The 21,849-nt window shown below is 37.8% G+C and overlaps 2 protein-coding genes across 12 annotated transcripts in view; both read left to right on the top strand.

The window, feature by feature from the left end:
• The window catches only part of LOC146457978 (uncharacterized), a 134,247-nt gene that overhangs the window by 88,988 nt on the left and 23,410 nt on the right, over positions 1-21,849 (top strand). The window lies entirely within an intron of this gene.
• Positions 12,333-20,628, top strand: LOC146457982 (uncharacterized). Its single transcript, XM_085091098.1, has 4 exons — positions 12,333-12,460; positions 15,048-17,781; positions 18,706-20,132; positions 20,393-20,628. The coding sequence occupies exons 1-2, from the start codon at positions 12,442-12,444 to the stop codon at positions 17,723-17,725; spliced, it is 2,697 nt and encodes an 898-aa protein (XP_084947224.1). The 5' UTR covers positions 12,333-12,441; the 3' UTR covers positions 17,726-17,781; positions 18,706-20,132; positions 20,393-20,628.

Here is a 21,849-nt window from a genome sequence, read left to right on the forward strand (position 1 = left end):
ACTACAGTGTATTACGGTCTCATATTTTGCGCGTTCTCTTGACCTTATTTGGTGAAATGACATAATAGTGGAATAATAAATAGGATTAATCTTAACTTGAATCTGGCCCCTGGAAAGGAAGATACTATATAAACCTGATTTGCAGCATATTCATGTTCATGTATTTCAACAGCTCATAAAAGGGTAGAGCACATTGCCAACAAGGAGAACATCAACAGGCAGTCAGAGGAGGGAAGCTCAACCCAAAGAGTCTCCCATGGGAAAAGGAAGCGACCTGGAAATAAGGTTGGTGAATATGAAGACAACAAATTCCCAGCAAAGCTACAAGCAACTCTCTGGCAGTTTCTTGGTCAGATGTTTGGCAAGAGCACTCTCATTGAAAGTCGTGGTTTGAAGTGGGACGACATATTCTTGGACAAAGACTCTAAAACAGGCAAGGAAAGGCTTGGTTTCAAAGGTGTCCATTCAAGCTTAGAAGAGCCAGCCAGTGAAACATTGCACTTTGCAGCAGTGAAATGCTACAAAATGTTCCAGCGCCACAGGCCAACTGAGATGAATCAGCCGCAACGCCCATTTTATCTGGCCATAAAGAGTAAAATAAAGGATGGAGACCCTATTTGGTACATGAAGAAAGCTCAAGCAGCCAATAAAATCGGCAAACTTCCAAAATCAAAGGGAAGGAGCAAGCGCCAAAGGCTTTCCTTGTAGCACCACTTCTTGGTACAGTGTGGACAAGAAATGAGGATTTTCTATTGTTGAATCATTTAAATTAGATTTTACTGACAGATCAGTAAAATTTTGTTAATGGAATATAACTTGTGTGTGCTACTCATTCTCAGCGAGCCATTTGTAGCAGGTTGTTTTCAATGGAGCTACTGTGTAGTGCATATCGTTCTTACGTTACATTCCTCGTTACATTTTTTTTTTACATTTATTTATTTATACTCTCCACTCTTACTGTAACATAGGCGCAAAATACAAAGTTGGATGTATTAAAACGTGGAATAAACCACAGCTCAAAAATACAATTTAAATAGGTAGAGGAGAGTAGAGGGGCACCTCTAGTAAAAACTAATACTGTGCCCCTTTAAAGGAAGTAAATTTATAAGAAAAGTAACTATTAAGTAGAATAGAAAAAATAAGAAAGATATACCAAAAGGAAAACAAAAGAAACAAAGAGAAACAAAAATAATTGAAGTAATAAGTAATAAAGAGCAAGGAATGTAATCGTCAATATTGAGGAAGGTAATATTTATAGAGTGCTTATAGCAGGTTTGTCTTTAACTGTCTGAGGAATGTTGATCCAAAAACATTTTCCTATTACAGTTGGACATAAATCTCCTTAGATTTGTTCTAAAAGAAGTTACAAAAAGTTGATTGTAGGAATAACATTTTAAAACCGTCCTGTCAGGTCCTCTTGTCAAAGATCGATTCGATCTATGAACTCGAAGATAGAATTGCCATATCAAATAATAAATTAAGCGTCCATTAGGGTGGCCGAGCACAGTTTTCCAGTATACAGCTGTGACTAAACATTGTTTGAAAATGATGAACTTCTGAGTACCCAAAATTAGCATGGTGCAAGATCTAGATTAACTAAGAAGGAATAAATTTTGATACTTCTTGTTGAGCAAAATGTCGTTGCCATGCCAATGCAGCAAGCTATTAACTGTCCAGAAATAATGGTTTTCCTTAACTTTTAAAAAATGCAGTCGTTAGATTTTTTCCATTTTTTTGTATCCAGAAAAAGTCACAAAATACTGACATACTGACGCTGTTTTCATGTAATTTTAACAGAGAGATGTCCTGTAAATGTTGGTTTTGCACTTTAATGTTTTTCGAAGATACCCTGTTAGATTTTGGTTTTTGTTTGTAGGCGAGTTACACTTTTAGAGAACTACTGTTTTGTCAAATTTCACGAAATTCTAACGAGCGGTTCCTTAGAAAACAGTTCATTTCCATTAAAACAACCAGTCACATTTTTTTGGTCAAATGCACATGCATGGCTTTTAATTAGGTTTTCCCAGCAAAGATGAAAGGCGTGCAAAAACATTAGCTCTTTGTGAACTCACTGTCTTTGTTCTGTGATAAATGAAGGATCCTCAAACGAGAAACTGAGTTATTTTAAGAGCAAAACTCAACTTTAATTTGTGATCCATTTGGTATAAAATCGAGGGATCAATAGTATTTGCTTAACACAACCCTAGCGCACTTACTAGCATCACTAACAGAATCTGTAAAGCGCGTGCAAACTGTGTTCGGTCACCTTAAGTGAAGTGGGGCAAATATCTTGACAATCATTACTTTTTTTTTATTTACAAAGTGTGCATATACAGTGTAGTGTGTTTGTGTGTTAGTGTATGCTTTTATTTTATTTTTTGTAATGTGTGTGTTGATTACGTGATTAACTATCAATGTATTAACAATGAAAAAAAAAATCCAATAAGATACAAAAAAAAAAAAAAAAATCTGTAGCCTGTGCTACAGACAGAACTAACCACCAATATCTTCCATCTGCAGTACAGGCAAACAATTTCATTATGAATAGAATTTCTTGGTCCAGTAATGAGGTTTGAAAAATGTGCCATAATTTAAAGTGCTAATAAAATAAGTGAGGGGAATTAAAGGAGACAATTATTAATACACAATGAAAATTAACACAGTTACATTATTTTAGAGCCATTTTACATGTAATCATAAATGTCGGAAATCCAACAAGAGAAGAACACAATAATATTATTATTTCAAGTGGGTACAATCTATCAATAACATTTACACAGCTATGCTTCATCGCTACAGCAGTATAACAAAGGCAAATGTTTATGATATTTTCCCCCATCCTTTGGCACTAACAAGCCTGAAATTACAGCTAATTATTACTAACAAAGATTCACAGCTACCCTTGATACCTTTGGTCTAATGTCCCATTAGCAAGAGGCTTTAAAACCTGACAACACGAATCAATAAGTTAACATACTGTGCCTTATTTTAATAACATGTAAAATCAAAATTCAGTCAATGGTTACCTTAAGTTTTTACCTGCCATCAATTATTGCAGTCAATGTTTTGGAAAACCATTGGGATCAAAAGATGGTTCATATGCTGTGTTGGTGCTTTTCAATCCGCTTTGTTGGTTAATGTATTTTTCTGGATATGATCTTTTCACCAGCCGACAAAGCTCCTGCAGTTTTCACCTGCAGACATGGTACTGAGACTGCCACTCAGCCATTGGGCTCTATATGTCTTCTGCTACAGCAAATGCTGCTCCCAAACTGACTGTACAGTGGCTCAATTCAATATCCCTCAAGACCAACAGAAACCTATATTTAGCTGAATGATTGATGGCAGTTGCAAACATGTTGAGGTATAGGGTTTGTAGGTTTTTGGAAAGGTGCAGTAAATGGTTTTCACTGTAAAAATAAAAATAAAAAAAATGGAAACTTCATATAAGAGAAAATTTTTGTAGTAGTCAATATATCTTTAAATGTGTCGCTCCTAAACATTCTGTAAGTTAGAAATGGGTGGATTGGTTACTGGTACTAGTTAAGACTTCTGAGCTTGTCAAGTGCTCCATTTACCTTCACATTTTGTCCCATCCCCCCCCCCCCCCCCCACTGAAGTTAGTCTCCTTTGTGGTTTGCAGCGGTCATTTGGGCTCCTCACGCAACACGCTCCCTCCCCCTCAAGGGAGTGCATTGGGTGACAAGCCCAAACGACAGCTGGAAAGGAGACCAAACAACCCCACTGCTGGCTTAATTATTAAAAAGTAGGTACTTACTGCAATTGAATTAGTGACGATGAGGGCTTTTCCAACCAAAGTGTGAGCTTCAACTAAATTCTAATCGAGCCACATTTTATTTGCAACAGGCTGTGGTTGAAACATTTAATTCAAACAATGCAAGCAATGTTAGAGACGCAATTGAAAACATTATTGGGCAGGGGTATTGCGCAGAATGTCAAACACCAAGCGTTGCATTTTATGCCGGCGTGATCTACAACAGTTTAGTGTTGGCATTTATTTAGCAACAATCAATGTTATTTAGGTCAAGTCACTTCTGTATACTTTTTTCCAAAAAGTATCCCTTTATAACATTATTTTTAAAGTAGATCATCAATATGTGGTGACCTTAATCAAATTGATTTTGAAACATCTAAACACACCTGACAGGTATACTTGCTTTTAAAAATTACTTATATACAAACGAAATTACATTGCTAACTTTTTTGGTTCCAAGAATATTCACTTTCTCTAGATTTGCTTGTTCAGCTGAAACAAAAAAATATATATGCGAAAACCTCAGTTTATCACAAACATAACATTGCATGCCAATACCTTTTGCCCACTTTAGTGGGTCCCATTGATATTTTATGAATTTTCATAACTATACAATAATTGTAAAAAATTATTAAAGGAGATCAATTCTTGCTCAGATACATTTTAATTCAGCTGAAAACCCCACATGGAAACGTTATGTCTCTTATTATATATATTACAATAAATTATTAAGGCCTTAATTAATGTACATGTACTCTTCAAACTAAATAATTCTTTTTCATATTTTCTGAAACAAAATCAAGGATACTGGAATAACCAAGATCTCAACACTTACTAGAATCTGCCAATGAATCTGTAAATTGAAAATGTCCCCAACTTGTTAATTTCAAACCCCCAATAGGGCCTTTACACCCCTTGCCACTTATAATGTACTTAAATACTTTCAAGGTTATATAATTTTCTCTCCAATTTTTGTACTTTCTTGGCAGAGTCAATCAGGTTATGCTTCAAGAGACAATTACCTCCAGGAAGAGAAATGTTAATTACTTTCTAGCAATCTTTCTGAGATTATCTAACAGCTCAGACAAACTTTGTCACGGTATTTTTAGTTATAAATGCTACCCTGTATTATTGCCATTAACTAACTCTCTGCCAGACATAATTCCAGATATGATGCACTGTGGAAAACTGCATCAACATGACCATCAAAAGCCTTTTCCAAATCCTCTTTTATAGTAATGTCACCCTAGAAGAAAACGAACTCGAGCAAAAAAGAAAATAAATAAAGCATATCTATCAAGGATCTAACACCTTTTCTGTTTTTTTTTTTTTTTGGTGTGTTTGTGGCCACTTATACTTTCTAAAATTTCCTTGAAATATTTTGGCTTGCAAGTATTATAATGATTTCATCACTTGAGAGGTATTTAACAAACCAGTCAACAATACCCACCACTTGAGGACGTCTTTGTAAGGCAGTGCACTGGTGAAGACCACAAAGGGATAGGAGATTAACAGGAAGTGTAACAAGTTTCCAGATTACCGCAAAGTTCACTGTTTGCTGTGCATGTTCTCAAAGTTAAATGTTGTGACAGTGCATGGCATAATTTGTGATGTTCCTGGGTAGTCCTTAAGCTTGGAGGTCTGAGAACTTTTCAGGCCAAAGACTATTTTACGACATAACAAAACAAAAAAACTTCAGTCCTGGCCAATTCTGAGGACAACATTAAGTTTCCTCTTAATTCCGCGGAAAACATAATGGTCACATTTTCACCAATATTACCACCAGTACACTGAAAATGGACCTAAAAAATGCTTATTGGTACTGTCTTTAAAGAAACAGGCCCCTCAAGGGGCCACTAATTAAGAGTGTACAGTCAAATCTCTTTAGGGCATGCAGACACCTCTCAGAATCTCTGACATTTAAATAGCTCAGGGTGTCTGCCTAATTAAGTGGAGTCCATCTTATGCACCAGTTAATAGCTGGCTCCTTTCAATATATCAAAATTCAACTTGACAGTGTCAGGCTAAGAGGACACAAAGGAAACTGAATAATCTTTAAATTACGAGGAAATTATGCCAACGTCACAAAAAGTGGTTTACAGAAGGATCCTCCAGAAAATTACCAAGAACAAATAAAAACCTAATCATAGAAACAAGAAATCAAAAAATATATACACAAAAGTTAAAAGTAGAACTAAAAGGATCATAAAATGACTTTTGACAGTCCACGTTTAAAAGCAGTCAGTGACTCTTCTTCCATTTATTCATTTTTGTTGTTTGTATCCGCTGGATCTCCATATCAAGTAGAACTTTAAAATTTTGAAAGGAGCCTATTCGAACCTTCAACATCCCACCCGCACCCGCACCCCCTCCCGGCTATCTGGGATTTGATCAGTATGCATCATGCCCTGGGATGGGGAATTTTGATCAATGGAGAATTTCAACCAGATTTTTCTTTGGTCTGGCTGAATTAGCATGTTGGTTTTTCTTGTCTTAGGGAGTTAGGAGTTTATGAAGGAGAGGATTTCACCTTTGTGAACAAATGGTTCACTCAAGGTGACATTAATATATCACTGTTTGTTATACAAGCTGAAAATTTGTTCTCAAGGAGAGCATTTGAATGGCTTTTTGGCTCCCAGGAGATAGGAATTTGAAAAGACAATCTTCAAAAGTTCATATGCCCTGGGGAGTGGGGTGGAGGGGGGGGGGGGGGGGTCGATGTTTAAGTTTGAATTGATTGAAGCATTATTATCATAAGGGCGTGAGTGAGACGGGAAGTACAGCTGGGCCCAGTCGTTCAAAGACCAATTAAGCTAATCATCCTGGGTTAGAGCGGTTTTCAATTGAGTGTCGAAAGTCATTTCACCTTTGCTTTGGTTTTGCATTACTACGCTCTGTGATTGGTTAACAAAACTCGTGCCACTTTCTCAACCAATGGGAATCCAAACCAAAACCAATCGTGTTTACGCGCTTGGCACTGGTTACATGTATTTGCTTCAAATTCTGATTGGCTTGTTGTGTTGTTTCGATCTGTTGCGACTAGCCAGAGTACAGTCGAACCTGTATTAAGCGCTCACCCTCGGGGAATGGCTAAGTGACCGCTTAATACAGGTTGAACGCTTTTAAGCGTTCAACCTGTATTAAAATACAGGTTGCACAGAATACATCACTTACTTGGTTAAGAAAGTTCGGCGGTAAAATGGTATGACAAAGGAGGGCATGGTTTTGAAACAGACTAGTAAAACATTAATGCCACGATTGTGCAGCTCATTAGAAGCTCAATTGCCTGGCATGCTATTTGTTACCATATTTAAGTGGTTTCCTTTTACAAGGTGACCATTTAAAACAGGTCAAGACAATAGAAACAGCTCGCTGGGATTTAGTATAGGGTAACCGCGACCGCTTAATAGAGGTGACCGTTTAAATATACAGGTCAGGATTACAGTAAATAAGGGAAGTAATTTTCGGGACTTTGACAACTGACCGCTTAATAAAGGGTGACCGCTTAAAACGGTGCCGCTTAATACAGGCAGGTTCGACCGTAATTACCTTGATTTTGGTTTAACAACACTCAATTGGAAACCGCTCTAAGGTAAACTTGGATTTTAATTTAATTACCAGACAATAACGGTTTTTCGAAAAGGTTTTGCCCTTCAGTTTTGACTTAGACTTTTCTTTGCCATTAGCTTAAATTACCTTTGTAAGACATTTTTAATGAGGGAAATGAAAACCTTGGTTAACTTTTACTCGCGGCTTAAATAGGCCATTTTCATGGTGGCGTCATTTGACTACAACTACCAGAATTCATTTCGTTTTCCTTTTCAAATTCAAATTTTGTAATCCCAGTGGAGAGCAAAGAACAATAGCTCTAATTAGCATGAGAAAACAAAAAACTGAAGGATTCTGATAGTTGTAGTCAAATGACGCCATAGTGAAAATTAAGCTTTCGAACAACCAGTGCAGGATCCCGGAGAGGAATACGAACCTGCACACATTTCATTTCAACGCTGACATTAAAAGGCCAAGCAATATCAAACAGAACCACATCTGCTCCTGGGTTTCGACAAAACGCTGACCCCCGGGTCAGCTGACCCCCTACTGACCCCAACTGACCCCCTAACTGACCCCCTCAAAAATCACAGCGAAAAACAAAAACTGTGAAATTAAAAAATGTGAAATTAAAGTTATAAAGTTAACCTGCAAGATGAAACAGCGCAAATGACGAGTGAGTTACCACTCAATTTAACGTTTGACTGTTGACTGTTGTCACGAAACAACATCTGGAAACAATTCCCACGGTAAAATACAGCAGAAATAGATTCCAGGTCCCGCTCTGGTTCGCTATTCCCGCGCTGACGGATTCCCTCACTGGCGATGTCGGGTGAGTAGTTTATTTTGATTTATTCATTTAGTTTTCAAATTTTCTCCGTTAAGTTTTTACAGTCCTCATTTTCCTACTTTTTTAGGGAACTAAGTCGTCTCACTGCTGCGAATGGAAATCGAGAGAGAGCCCTGAGCATGCAAGGCTGCTGTTAATGCACTAGTCAATTGAAACCCCCACCCCCCCGGACCCGGGACAGGTAGGGGGATTTGACAAAGGCCCTGATCAAATCATACCAAAACCCCCAGCCCCTGGGGAAAATCTTGAGATCAAATTCCCCTCCCCCTGAGAACAAATTGGCAAGGGATTAAAAAAAAAACCAAAACAAACAAAACAAAACAAAAAGAAACCGTTCACACTGAATTAATCAGGGGCAAAATATACTTTAATAAGGCAATAGTTTTCTTTTAAAACATCTTTACAAAAATTTGTTGTGGATTATTAAATTTTGCAAGCATTTTACAACAGAGCATTTCTGAAGAGTTGTAGCTTTGAAAATGTTAAACAGCACATTCAGTGTAAAGCCGCTTTCGACTTGGTGCATCCACAAGTCCCATACATTCGAAATGGAACCACTCTATAGGGCAGCCAGGATTATCACAAGCAATCATATTGGGTACAAGAGTAACATGCCTGCACGGCTTCCTTAAGCGCTATTTGAGCCTTTTTTATAATTTGGCTCTCATGGGTATATCTTTGACTGACCACCCTCTCAGTGTAACATATGAGGGGAAGGTCTTTGTAGATTTCTTTAAGCAATGGTTGTTTCTCTATTAAATGCCAGGCTTTCATGAGGTTTGTTTTAAGTTTGGCACTGCTGGGTTAAGTGTTGTGTAACGAAAGGCAAGATTCATTTGTTCTCCTTTGGTTTTTGAAGGAGTGCTAGTTTCCTGTTTTCAAGTTGCACTTCTGAGAGGGTCCTTTGAACAAGGTTCTCGGGATAACCTCTTTCCTGTAGGCGTGATTAAGGATTTTGAATTTACTCTTCAAATATGTTTTTTGAAGATTTTGTTCTGAGAAGTCTCAGTGCGTCGCCTTTGATGAAGCCTTTTTTGACCCCTGGTGGGTGGCACGAAGAGAAGTGCGTATATTGAAATGTTTCAGTAGGTTTGAAGTGCATACGTACATCAAGAACTGGATAATTTGCTCCTGAATCTTTCACCTATATACATGTTTGTATCCAGAAATGTTTCTGTTTCTGAAATTTCAGCCGTAAATTTAATTGTGGGGTGGTGTTTGTTAGCTTGCTCAATGAACTGCATTGTCTCCTCTCCTTAAAGTCCAGAGGGAAAATATGTCGTCTATATATCGTTTCCAAATGGGCGGTTTTAAAATCTCAGTTTCAACCTTAGCTATGAGATTTTGGCAAAGGCGACTGCCATTTTTGTACCTGTGGCTGCACCATGGGTTTGTTAGGCAGAGTTTTCCATAGAGCTGGAATGAATTTTCTTCTTCCGTTTGAATCGTTTTTAAACCAAATTTTGCGAAGCATTTGCCAATAATCAGCCAATATGGATGGCGCGAAAATGACAACGTGCAACGTGCAACTTCGATACCAGTCAACCACAGTCAAATCTCCCTGATTCCCCCGAGGTGGAGACATATAAAGAAGCAAAACACATCATATCTACCACCCCCAGGGGACAGATCTCTGATCAAAAGTGCTTATATGCCCCTATTATTCCCCTATCTGCCCCGGGTCGGGGGGGGTGGGGGTTTCAATTGACTAGTGCATAACCGTTTCTTGTTTTGCATTTTCCTGTTATTTTACAGTTAACCCAGGTCACGCGTGAACCATATTTTTGAAATTTGAACGGAGTCTTGAAATTTACATGTCAGTTTTGAAAATCGCCAACGAGATTTCAGAGTTCCCGTATAAATTTCCTTAGCTAATGGACGATATAAAGCTATGAATTTTTCTTTACATGGCAAAATTGAATATTTCAAGAATAACACTTGTTTCCAAGGTGTTTTTAATCTTTTTTTTTTCCTGTTAATGCGTCTTTTTAGGAACGATTTCCAGAGAAATGTCCAACATTCCATTCACACGTCGGACATTACAAAGAGAAATTCGAATGTTCATTTCATTCCTTGGAAATACTGTTCACGCGTGACCTGGATTGACTGTAATAGCGTTTACAATAATAATAATAATAATAATAATAATAATAATAATAATAATAATAATAGTAATAATAATAATAATAATAATAATAATAATAATAATCGAATATTTATCCAAGATAACCCTTCAGTATAGAATACTGTTATGTATCAGTCAATTCCAAGCGCGATCATCCCCCCCCCGGGCAACCCCCGGGCATTTGACCCCTGTTCGGCTCCACATAGTGGGGCATTTGACGCGAATAGAAACCCGACCCATCGGGCATTTGACCCGTCGAAAAAATGCTGGTCAGCGGTCGCATAAATTGTCGGAATGCTTTATTCACAGCCAGAATTTACTCGTATATTTTGCGTCAAACAGTTTTTAATGTAGTAAGCCATTTAATACTACCATAGAGAAGCGTTCCAACAAATATATCTGAGATTGTTTTTGGCATGGCGGGGTTACATATTGCTCTTCGCTTCTCATTTTCAGTGGTATGTCCAAGTTCCCTCAAGCTTCGTTCTCCCTTTGCTCGGCGTTCGAAGCTCGACTTGTTGGCATGTCAAGGTTTCATAACATATTGTTTTTTATCATTGTTCTTGTTATCACACGTATTAGCAAACTTCATGTACATTAAATATAAAAGAAAAGCGAGTATCGGTACATATATCGTTGAACTCTCTGTTAGTTGAGTTTCATATGTGATGTTATGCATTATCTTTAATAATAAATTGTTTTAAATTTATTAATGTATGAATTTCGTTGATTTTTATATAAACAGAGCTAGCGAATACAAAAAAAAAAAAAAAAAAAAAAAACCAACACGATGACTTTTCAGCCCCAACCAGTGGGGCATTTGACCTAGAAATCGGCCCATATAGAGGGGAATTTGATCAGGCATTTTTAAAAAAGTCAAATGCCCAGGGGTTTGCCCGGGGGGGGGATGATCGCTTTTGGAATTGACCCAGACATTATTAACGGGGTCCTGATGACTAAGAATTAAAAACTTACAAATAAGAATAATTAACACTCACATACACTCGATTGCAAAAACGTTGACACCTAAAAAGCATAAACCATGAACGATGAGACCCAACGGATTTGCTGGTATACTGTTAAAAAATTGGCCCTTATTGGCGAACTTGACACTTTACAGTGTAAAGAAAGCTTGGACAGTTTCCATCATTCAGAATAGAATATTAAATAAATTTAGTACACTTATACCCATGCATAAAGCCATTGGGTCTCATCGTTCACGGTTTATCCTTTTCAGGTGTCAACGTTTTTGCAATCGCGTGTATACACATTTGTGGTCAAATGACGCATAAACTAAAAGTATTCGGAAATGGCTTATAACAAAAACGACGGATTGTTTGACCTTGTTGTACTTTTGTCCGACTGCCACAGTTCGCCTGGCTTCCTTGTAATGCAATTAAGAAACGAAAACAATAGTCGCTCCTGTCAGAGAACTGACTTTCGAACATGTTTCGATCATCGGCTTTTGAAGCTTACTGAATTACCTAGTGGAACTGGGATTTTTTTTCGAACAGACGCTCGATTCTTTGTTTGATAAATTCAAAAATCTGTCTAGCGGCGATTTTGGCAACTTGAATGGTTGTCAACTTCATGATGATAAAGCTCTTTCAAACTATTTTGGTCACAACGAGAACTGGGTGCATCGGAACGTTGGTTTATGGTGAGAAACAGGTGTATCCGTTCCTCATGATTTGCGTTGCATTCCGTCATCTTGGAAATTTCAGGTTGGTTTAAACTTTAATTTAACATTGTTTGTTTTTCCCTGTGATTTTTTGAGGGGGTCAGTTAGGGGGTCAGTTGGGGGTCAGTAGGGGGTCAGCTGACCCGGGGGTCAGCGTTTTGTCGAAACCCTCTGCTCCTTGCTTCTTCAACTCATTTCCAAGCTTGTGGCCAAAGTAGCCTCCACCTCCAGTAATGCTCGAGCAAAGGCTACTTCATGTAAGTGTCCCTAAATGCATTCTCGTCGTATTTAAAAAATCTCGTACCCAGAGTCTTCGTTCCTCTTGACCGGCTTAGAGTGACAGGAGCTCTGGGGGCGAGGAAGTGAAAGCAAGCTAAAGTAAAACTGTAAAGTAAATTTCAGGGTAAATTTTGAGAGTTTACAAGAGATCTGTGTGTTTCTGCCCCTTCAAAAAACAAGGAATGTCGGCTGGTGAATCAGGTAGGAGTGAGGTTTTGGTTTTTAAGAGGAATCTCGCGCTTTGTCAGTCGATCAACTTCCAGCCGAGCGAAAATGAAAGCTAATGTATAATGAAGCTTGCTATAAACTTATATTTATACAAATTTAATAGCTTATTTGAAGTTTCTGAATTCGAGAAAAGGGAAGTAAACACACACGCACCAAAAAGATCAGTCGAAATGTACGGAAAAATTTACGCACAGCCCCATACATTAATCATTAATTATGCAAGCTGATTTTTTTAATTAAGTTAGGTCTTCATTGTTTTTAAAGACAAAAACCTATTCCCATGTGTTTTGCGTCGGTGGCGGAGAAAAACGAATACGCTCTGACAAAGGGCTAATGTTTTAAACGCCAGCTTTTGTGTCCCTGTTCAGTGACCAATTTACCAATTTACCTTTTCAATTTCAGTTGACAAAATCACACATTTGATGAAAGATACCTTCCCATTTTAGCAAGGGTGAAGGGGGTGGGGTGGGGTGGGGAGTCAGTGAGAAGAAACTTGAGTTTAGGACTACCCATTGTTAATGACGACAGATTACTTGATTCAAAAGTTACTCGACATTATGCCAGTTGGCAATTCCTGGCCTGTTGATACATCAAAACGCATTTCTTAGATATTATTTTTAATTGAGTTGTTGTACCCTCCCTGTTTGAATTACCTGTTTTTGTAATAAATACTCAGGGTAACAGAAACAGATAATATCAGCATGATTTTCTACCGTGCTGGTATCTCTCATCAGACTAGCCTGCGAACGCAGACGTATTTCCGGCCGTCGCTTCACGGCGGAGTGAAGCGACGGCCAGAAATACGTCTGCGTTCGCAGGCTATCATCAGACGAGACACTTTTTGTTTCGCTCTACCCGGTTGTATCATCGGCTGCCGGTGAAATTTAAAACAAATGTTTCAAAACTCTGTAGAATTTAGCAATACACGCTTTTTATATATAAAAAAGACGACTCGACTGTAATTTTTGCACTGAGGGTGATCTTTCTTTTATAAGGGTTTTGGGAGAGAAAGAGCGTCTAGTCGTGTTTAGAGGTCTAAAAAGAAAACCAAAAAGTTGTAGACTACATACTGTCTGCCTCACCAAGAGAACAAAATAATGGAACTCTTGACATCAGAACACGCCTTCTTCGTAAAAGGCGAGAATTCAAAGCAACACAATTTTAATTGTGTTGCTTAATACGAAAGATTAGAAGCAACACATTTCAATGAAAAACTTTGAAATTTTAAAAGTGCCAAAAGAAACAAAAAAAAAATGAAAACTTGAATGCAACTTAAATTTGTTACGGTCATGTAAAGTGGTTTTGCAAAGATCGGTGCAACTTTTCAACTTAAACTGGTTGGATGCTTTAGCTGAAAAGTTAAGATACGGAAAGTTACCAGCCAGGTTGTCTCTAAACCTAGATCCAAATTTCCGGCTTTGACGATTAGACTGACAATTGAGGCCTTCTGAACAGATATCCACCCAAATAAACCATTGGATGCCACTGGGAGATCATGACTTATCAGACGTCATTATCAAGTCTCAAGTTTATCGGGGCCACTCTGGAATGAGAATATCTAAGCAAAATACTTAACACATTGTGTTCTCATGTCGTTTTGTGGCCTTCTAAATTAAGGCATATTTGTGTTCAACTGAGTATAAGGTATTCCGCTCTCTCCCCCTCCCTCCCTGCTACGAAAAGTCTGATACTTAGGGTGTACCTGTGTAAGCCAACGTGTAAAAGCAAGATATAATGTACTAATTGCGTTATGTAAGGATATAACATACCGTTCTATATGACATACTACTATATAACCAAAAAGATATAACCTACTATCCTCACCGGTGAACCATATTTTCACATAGTACATTATATCTTGCTTTTACACATTGACTTACTTTGTTCCTTTGATATAACAGGTCATTATAGTGATCCTATGTGAAATTATGGCTGATTCACTTGGTATGAATATTCCCTGCTGTCTTTGTTTCACGTTATATATTAATAGAATATTCAGGTCACTGTAAGTCGATCCTAAGTAAGATCAGACTCTCCGTGTTGAGTAGACATTGTGTACTGGTAATTTCAGAAAATATAGAATTGTGTCACTATCATTCATCCACTGAGGCAGAAAATGAATTACACTTCCTTTCTCCTGGCAATTTACGGATTTGTCTCACCGGCAAAGTGAACACTCAGTAGTCAGTTAAAAATGAAACTTTTTGGAAATATTTCTGGGGATAGCAGAGATCGTTTTAGTTGCAAGAAATTAGGTTAGCAGTTCATTTTTGAAGCTTCCCAGAAAAGGACGAAAATTCATGATTGTTATGAGCATGTTCATGAGAGGACCACGAAGAAGGTAATAATACTGTTGAAAATCAATCTAAATTACCTGCGATCCATGCAATTATTGTAACTGAAGTGCATTAAAGTAGTAACTGCGAAAGTGAAATTGTTGTTAACGACACCTGCCAAAAATAGGGCACCTTTCAAATTTTCATTCAAAACACTTTAACTGGGTTTTGTTTAGTTGTTTATCTTTTTCCTGTGTTATTTCATAACTATTTTGTCTCAATAGAATGCAGTATCCCGGCCATGGATCAGAAAGCTCCCACAGTTAATTCAAAAGACAGTGACCATACAAGTGCTCAGCCTGAGATCAGTTCTGCTAACAAGAGTGAACAATCAGTCGGAAACGATCAGTGGGCATTGCTGTACGCAGCCGTACAGAGTGGAGACGTTGACACCATTTCGGCAATACTGTCTTGTGGATTTTTCATTGATTCAAGGAACAGTAATGGTGCAACACCATTGATGAATGCAGCTGCTCATGGAAGATTAAATGCATTTAACCTTCTCCTAGAAAGAGGTGCAGATGCGACTTTGAAAGATAACGATGGATGGACTGTGCTGCACAGGGCTACGGAAGGTGAAAACGATGAAATTATTGAGAAGCTGCTGTCTCTTGGACTTGGTATTGATTCAAGAAAAAGTGATGGTGCAACACCATTGTTAGTTGCAGCTGCTAATGGGAGATTAAATGCATTTAGCCTTTTTCTAGAAAGAGGTGCAGATCTGACTTTAAAAAACAGCAGGGGATGGACAGTGCTGCACAGTGCTACACAAGGTGGAAATGAAGAAATCATTGAGAAGCTGCTATCTCTTGGACTTGATATTGATTCAAGGACAAGTGATGGTGCAACACCATTGATGAATGCAGCTGGTAATGGGAGACTAAATGCATTTAACCTTCTTCTAGAAAGAGGCGCAGATGCTACTTTGAAAGACAATTATGGGGTGACTGTGCTGCACAGGGCTGCTAAAGGTGGAAATGATGAAATCATAGAGAAGCTGCTGTCTCTTGGACTTGATATTGATTCAGAGGACAGTTATGGTGTAACACCATTGATGCTTGCAGTTGCTTATGGGAGATTAAATGCATTCAACCTTCTTCTAGAAAGAGGCGCAGATCCGACTTTGAAAGACAAGGATGAGTGCACTGTGCTGCACAGGGCTACCCATGGTGGAAATGATGAAATCATTGAGAAGCTGCTGTCTCTTGGACTTGATATTGGTTCAGAAGACAGTTATGGTGTAACACCATTGATGATTGCAGCTGCTCGTGGGAGATTAAATGCATTTAACCTTCTTCTAGAAAGAGGCGCAAATCCGACTTTGAAAGACAAGGGTGGGTTCACTGTGCTGCACAGGGCTACCCATGGTGGAAATGATGAAATCATTGAGAAGCTGCTTTCACTTGGACTTGATATTGGTTCAGAGGACAGTTATGGTGCAACACCATTGATGATTGCAGCTGCTTGTGGGGGATTAAATGCATTTAACCTTCTTCTAAAAAGAGGTGCAGATCCGACTCTGAGAGACAATACCGGGTGGACTTTGCTGCACAGTGCTATGCAAGGTGGAAATGATGAAATAATTGAGAAGCTGCTGTCTCTTGGACTTGATGTTGATTCAAGAAATAGTGATGGTGCAACACCATTGATGATTGCAGCTGAAACTGATAGATTAAATGCATTTAATCTTCTTCTAGAAAGAGGCGCAGATCCAACTTTGAAAGACAATGATAGGGGGACTGTGCTGCACAGAGCTGCGCAGGGTGGAAATGATGAAATCATTGAGAAGCTGCTGTCTCTTGGACTTGATATTGATTCAGGGAAAAGTGATGGTGCAACACCATTGATGAATGCAGCTGGTAATGGAAGGATAAATGCATTTAACCTTCTTCTTGAAAGAGGCGCAGATCCAACTTTGAAAAACTACAGGGGATGGACAGTGCTGCACAGTGCTGCGCAAGTAGGAAATGATGAAATCATTGAGAAGCTGCTGTCTCTTGGACTTGATATTGATTCAGAGGACAGTTATGGTGTAACACCATTGTTGTTTGCAGCTGGTAATGGGGAATTAAATGCATTTAACCTTCTTCTAGAAAGAGGCGCAGATCCGACTTTGAAAGACAGCAAAGGATGGACAATGCTGCACAGGGCTGTGGAAGGTGGAAATGATGAAATCATTGAGAAGCTGCTATCTCTTGGACTTGATATTGATTCAAGAAACAGTGATGGTGCAACACCATTGTTAGTTGCAGCTGCTAATGGGACATTAAATGCATTTAACCTTCTTCTAGAAAGAGGCGCAGATCCGACTTTAAAAAATAACAATAGATGGACTGTGCCACACATTGCTGCATATGGCAATAATGATAAAATCATTGAGAAGCTGCTATCTCTTGGACTTGATATTGATTCAAGGAAAAGTGATGGTGCAACACCATTGATGATTGCCGCTGCTAATGGAAGATTAAATGCATTTAACCTTCTTCTAGAAAGAGGTGCAGATCCGACTTTGAAAGACAACAATGGGTTGACTGTGCTGCACAATGCTGCGTATGGCAATATTGATGAAATCATTGAGAAGCTGCTATCTCTTGGACTTGATATTGATTCAAGGCCAGGTGGTGGTCCAACACCTTTGATGGTTGCAGCTGATACTGGGAGATTAAATGCATTAAACCTTCTTCTAGAAAGAGGCGCAGATCCGACTTTGAAAGACAACAATGGGTCGACATTGCTGCACTGGGCTGCGTATGGTAATAGTGATGAAATCATTGAGAAGCTGTTGTCTCTTGGAATTGACATAAATTCAAAGGACAACAATGGTAAAACACCGCTGATGGTGGCAACATCTTTCGGCAAACCTGAAGCTGTCAAATATCTCCTCAGTAAGGAAGCACGTTAGCGTCTTTCTTTTAGCACTCAGTAAGCGCAATACTCTGTAGGTTCGGAAATTATCAGGTTAGTATGTTGCGATAACTGGCAAGTGTAACGGAAATCTGATAACAAGGTCATATTTTCAAAAGCTTGTATATTATTGAAGATCGATCATTTGTTGCTGTTATCGAGACGATGGTGAAAGTTTTTAATCATTTTTTGGAATTTTAAGCTGATTGGATTGGAAAAATTCAAGCAAATGATAGCGATTGTTTACTTTACTACTAACACGCAAAAAATAGCCTTGGAGCCCTAAAGAAACGTTTTACTTGATGTCAAATACGCGTAATATACGTTTATTTGTGTTGTAAGAGTTATTCACAGAAAATCGAAAAAAAAAGAGAAGAAAAGAAAGGTCCCATTTGAAGCAAATTCCTTTGTCAGGTTTTTTTTTTAATTTGGTTTTGGTTTAAAGAAGCAAATATTGTCTTTCTTTTCTCTTGTTTTGGTCGTTTGGTGGTTGCCGCGAACTGTTTTTAGTGAAATGGTAAATTATATCATGGAATAAACCTTGTTTCCACCCGTCTTTTGTGAATTTGGATAAAATAGGCGTTGAATGTTACACTTCTTCTCAGGTAAAATAAAATTTTATAAAAAGAATGACCATTTTTTGCTGCAAATTTTCTGTATCAAAAAACAGCAAAAAAAGGATGTCTTGCATTTGTTACCAATTGCAAACGCCAAGGATGAACAAATGATTTCAAATAACAATGTTACAATAAGTGTTTCTCAGAATTCTATTTTCTATTTAGGCATTTTGGTGTGCGTGAATCCTTGGCGAGGCCACAAGAATTAAAAATTGTTATTTCAATGGTTAGCCGTAAAGACATTATTAAAGTATCTGACGATTTATGCAAGTTACACGCTCTTTAGGTAGTTTGTGTGTTATCTTACCAGTTTGAAACATAGGTATGTCAAAGTCGACCACCTCTTCATAAATAGCTTAAGGTTCATTTACATTTTGATACGATTAAACACCTTTGGACAGAAAAGAGAAGGTATAAGTTTTCTTTTTGTTGAGATATGATCAAAATATGGAAATAGCCAAAATTAGCCCGAGAAAATTGATTCTTGGTTTACTTGAAAACTCTCTCACAAATTTTCGTTTAATTTCGATTAGAAGTTGTAGAGGTTTTTAAAGTTGTTCAAATCCTTTACATTGTAACTTTCGTTAATGTAAATTCTTTCACTAAATCTCAAAATATTAGGTATTATTATTTAAAATGAAGTTATCTACGTTACCATTGCTGTGGTAACCGCTGTTGCTTGGAAACCAATGAAAAATAACACTTGATCATAGAGGTGTTCTAAGAAGGGCATCGATGCTTTCTTTGTATATTAAGAACTTTTGATTTCAAATCGTCTGAACAAACCTCCCAAATCAATGACGAAGGAAACAAGACCTTGTCGCCCGGTAGTTAACAGTACACTCCAACCAGTGAGTTTATTCTGAAACATAGGATTTATTTTGGTTAGGTTTGGTACAAACAACACGCACGTTATTGGGAGAATGCAGTGACCGATGTAAAGTTATTTAGTACGTACTTAATGTCAACACAGTGGGAACTAAGTTTTCATTTGTGGCGTTAAAGGTAGATATATCAGTTGTTAAAATATTTTTTTAAAAAACAAGCGTAAAGTCGAGCCTCGTTATTACAGACACTAAGGGGACAAGTAAAGACTGTTGGAAAACATGGTAGTATATATTATATAAACTGTTGAAAAACGCAAAAGAAATACGATAAATTTTCAGAAGAATCTGTGTGAAAATAATAACAATGAAATTCAGTCCTACGAGCAAGTTTGACTTATTGTCAACTTAGAATTGCGTTGACTGACTTTTTTTTATTTTAGAAACGTGTGTTAAACATATAACAGTTAGCTGGGTATTTTCCATTTGTATAAGCTATAGGTAGTAACTTTTTTTATATTAAGGTAATTTTATGTAGTTTTCAGGTACATGGTACTGTTATTAGTAAGATTTAACATTTCAAGAGGACATTTATATTTTTCCTATAATAGAATAGAATTTATTTTAGTAGTGAAAGTAGTTATTTGGAAATATGTTATCGGAGGCTTCATCGTAAACTTAACTTTGTTTATCTTTATCAGTTTTGTTATCTCCGATGACATATTTCCAAATAACTGAGTACTTTCCGGTTTTAATATGATAAGGAAATTAATTAATATACAGTGTATATTGTAAATGTGTAAATGGTTTGAACCCAGGAGTCATGTCATAAGTACGTAAATTATGATCATCCGGGTGAGTGTAGTCCTGAGAAGGACTGTTTGTGGTGACTTTGACTGACGTTTCGACAACCTGAGCGGAAGTCATCTTCAGAGTCAAGTCAATTGTGGAACGTCAGTAGGTGGTATACAGCTGTTTCGACAAAGGTTGTCCAAAAAAGCGTAAAAGCGTACGCGACAATGTCGAAAGGTATTTTGGAAAATACCCAATAAATTTTAATAAAAGCTCGGATTCTATATCGCCAGTCATCTCAAGTCTTCGCTGCACGGTCGAGGCAATATGGATTTTGAGCTTTTATTGAAATTTATGGTGTATTTCCCAGACTACCTTTCGGCATTGTCGCGTACGCTTTTACGCTTTTTTGGACAACCTTTGTCGAAACAGCTGTATACGTCTCTGGTTGTTAACCTGATTGGTCAACGAAGTCCAGATGTTATTGGTCGTTTGTCAGTAAGCCGTGATATTATTGGCTGTGAAGACTGTAAAAAGTGATTGGTGCGTTTCGATCCGTCTTTTGTAAACATTTTACTGTAAACATTTTTTACAGACTGAAAATTTGTGTACAACAGTAGTTTTACGTTTTATTGCTATTTTTATAGTTATAATGTTAATTTTGACTCTTATAAGATTTACTAGGCACGGAAAGCCTTGACAAACATTAGGGTAGTGACTGCCATTTGGTAAACGAAAGAAAAAAATGAGATTGTGGTTGTTCTTGTTGTTGTTGTTCTCAGTTTTGATGCAACCTTGTAAACAACCGAAGCAATTTGACAGGGTGGGGCTGGGGTATGTTAAGTAACCGTTTATCCTCAAAATTTTGCCCTTGAGCCGGGCCCGACTTGATCCCGCTTTCGTTTCCCGTTTCTCGCACTGGTTAAGCTTCTTCTTGTCGTCCATTCAAGCCTGAATCGGATAAAAAGTGCGCCAGTCTTTCAGCTGAAAATGGAGCATCACCAAAGTTCTGTGAGAAGCCGCCTTGAAATCAGACGAAGACAAAAAAAGAGTGCGGTACTTCAGAACTTCACTGAGAAATTTCCTCTTTCGAATTGACGATCGACTGAACGTCGCCAAAAGGAAATAAGCGTCCCTGTGTTTAATAGAGATGAAGCGGTTACTTGGAAAATTGAAATACAGAACAACGGAATTGTTACGGTGCTCGACACACTACGAGAAGTCGCTTATTTTTCCTAGGGGTAGTGAGTGCATGTCGTGTCTCCTCGCAATCTCGCAATCGCAGGAGGCGATCTTCGCGCGCGCTTGCGTGTTTCACTCGTGTGTTTTTCTCTTTGAAAAATAAAGAGCTGGCTTTTTTAATCGGGTGTTTTGGCCCTTAGGCTGGATTGTTTTTATAATCAAGTGTTATATGCCTAAAAGGTGTCATAACAGATATGAACTTGGCTTTTTTAGTTCCGACATTTCCTCTTGACAAATATACGCACCGCCACGATTTTAAAATCCCCCAAAGGGACGGAGTTACAGTGTCGAAGTTAAGGACTATGATTCGACGAGTAAAGATGGCATAATTGATGGTTGCAGCTTGTCGTGACCGATTTAATGCCTCTTCACTAATTGTCTTTCACATAGAGTCAAATCCGGCTTTAAAAGGCATGTCAACATTAAAATAATAATAATAATAATAATAATAATAATAATAATAATAATAGTTTATTGATATCCCTCTCGCAGCCTAAAAAGCTGAATTACAAGGATGGTCAGTGACAATAGTACAAGACGCTACGGTATAAAGACAGTCAAATAAATAATTATATGAATATGATTAGAAGCAATAAATAACAGAGAAAACATAACAGAGAAAAGGATTACAATTGGTCTTGATACTT

Source organism: Pavona decussata, unplaced genomic scaffold (assembly GCF_977016875.1).
Source record: "Pavona decussata unplaced genomic scaffold, jaPavDecu1.1 SCAFFOLD_234, whole genome shotgun sequence".
Lineage (NCBI taxonomy): Eukaryota > Metazoa > Cnidaria > Anthozoa > Scleractinia > Agariciidae > Pavona > Pavona decussata.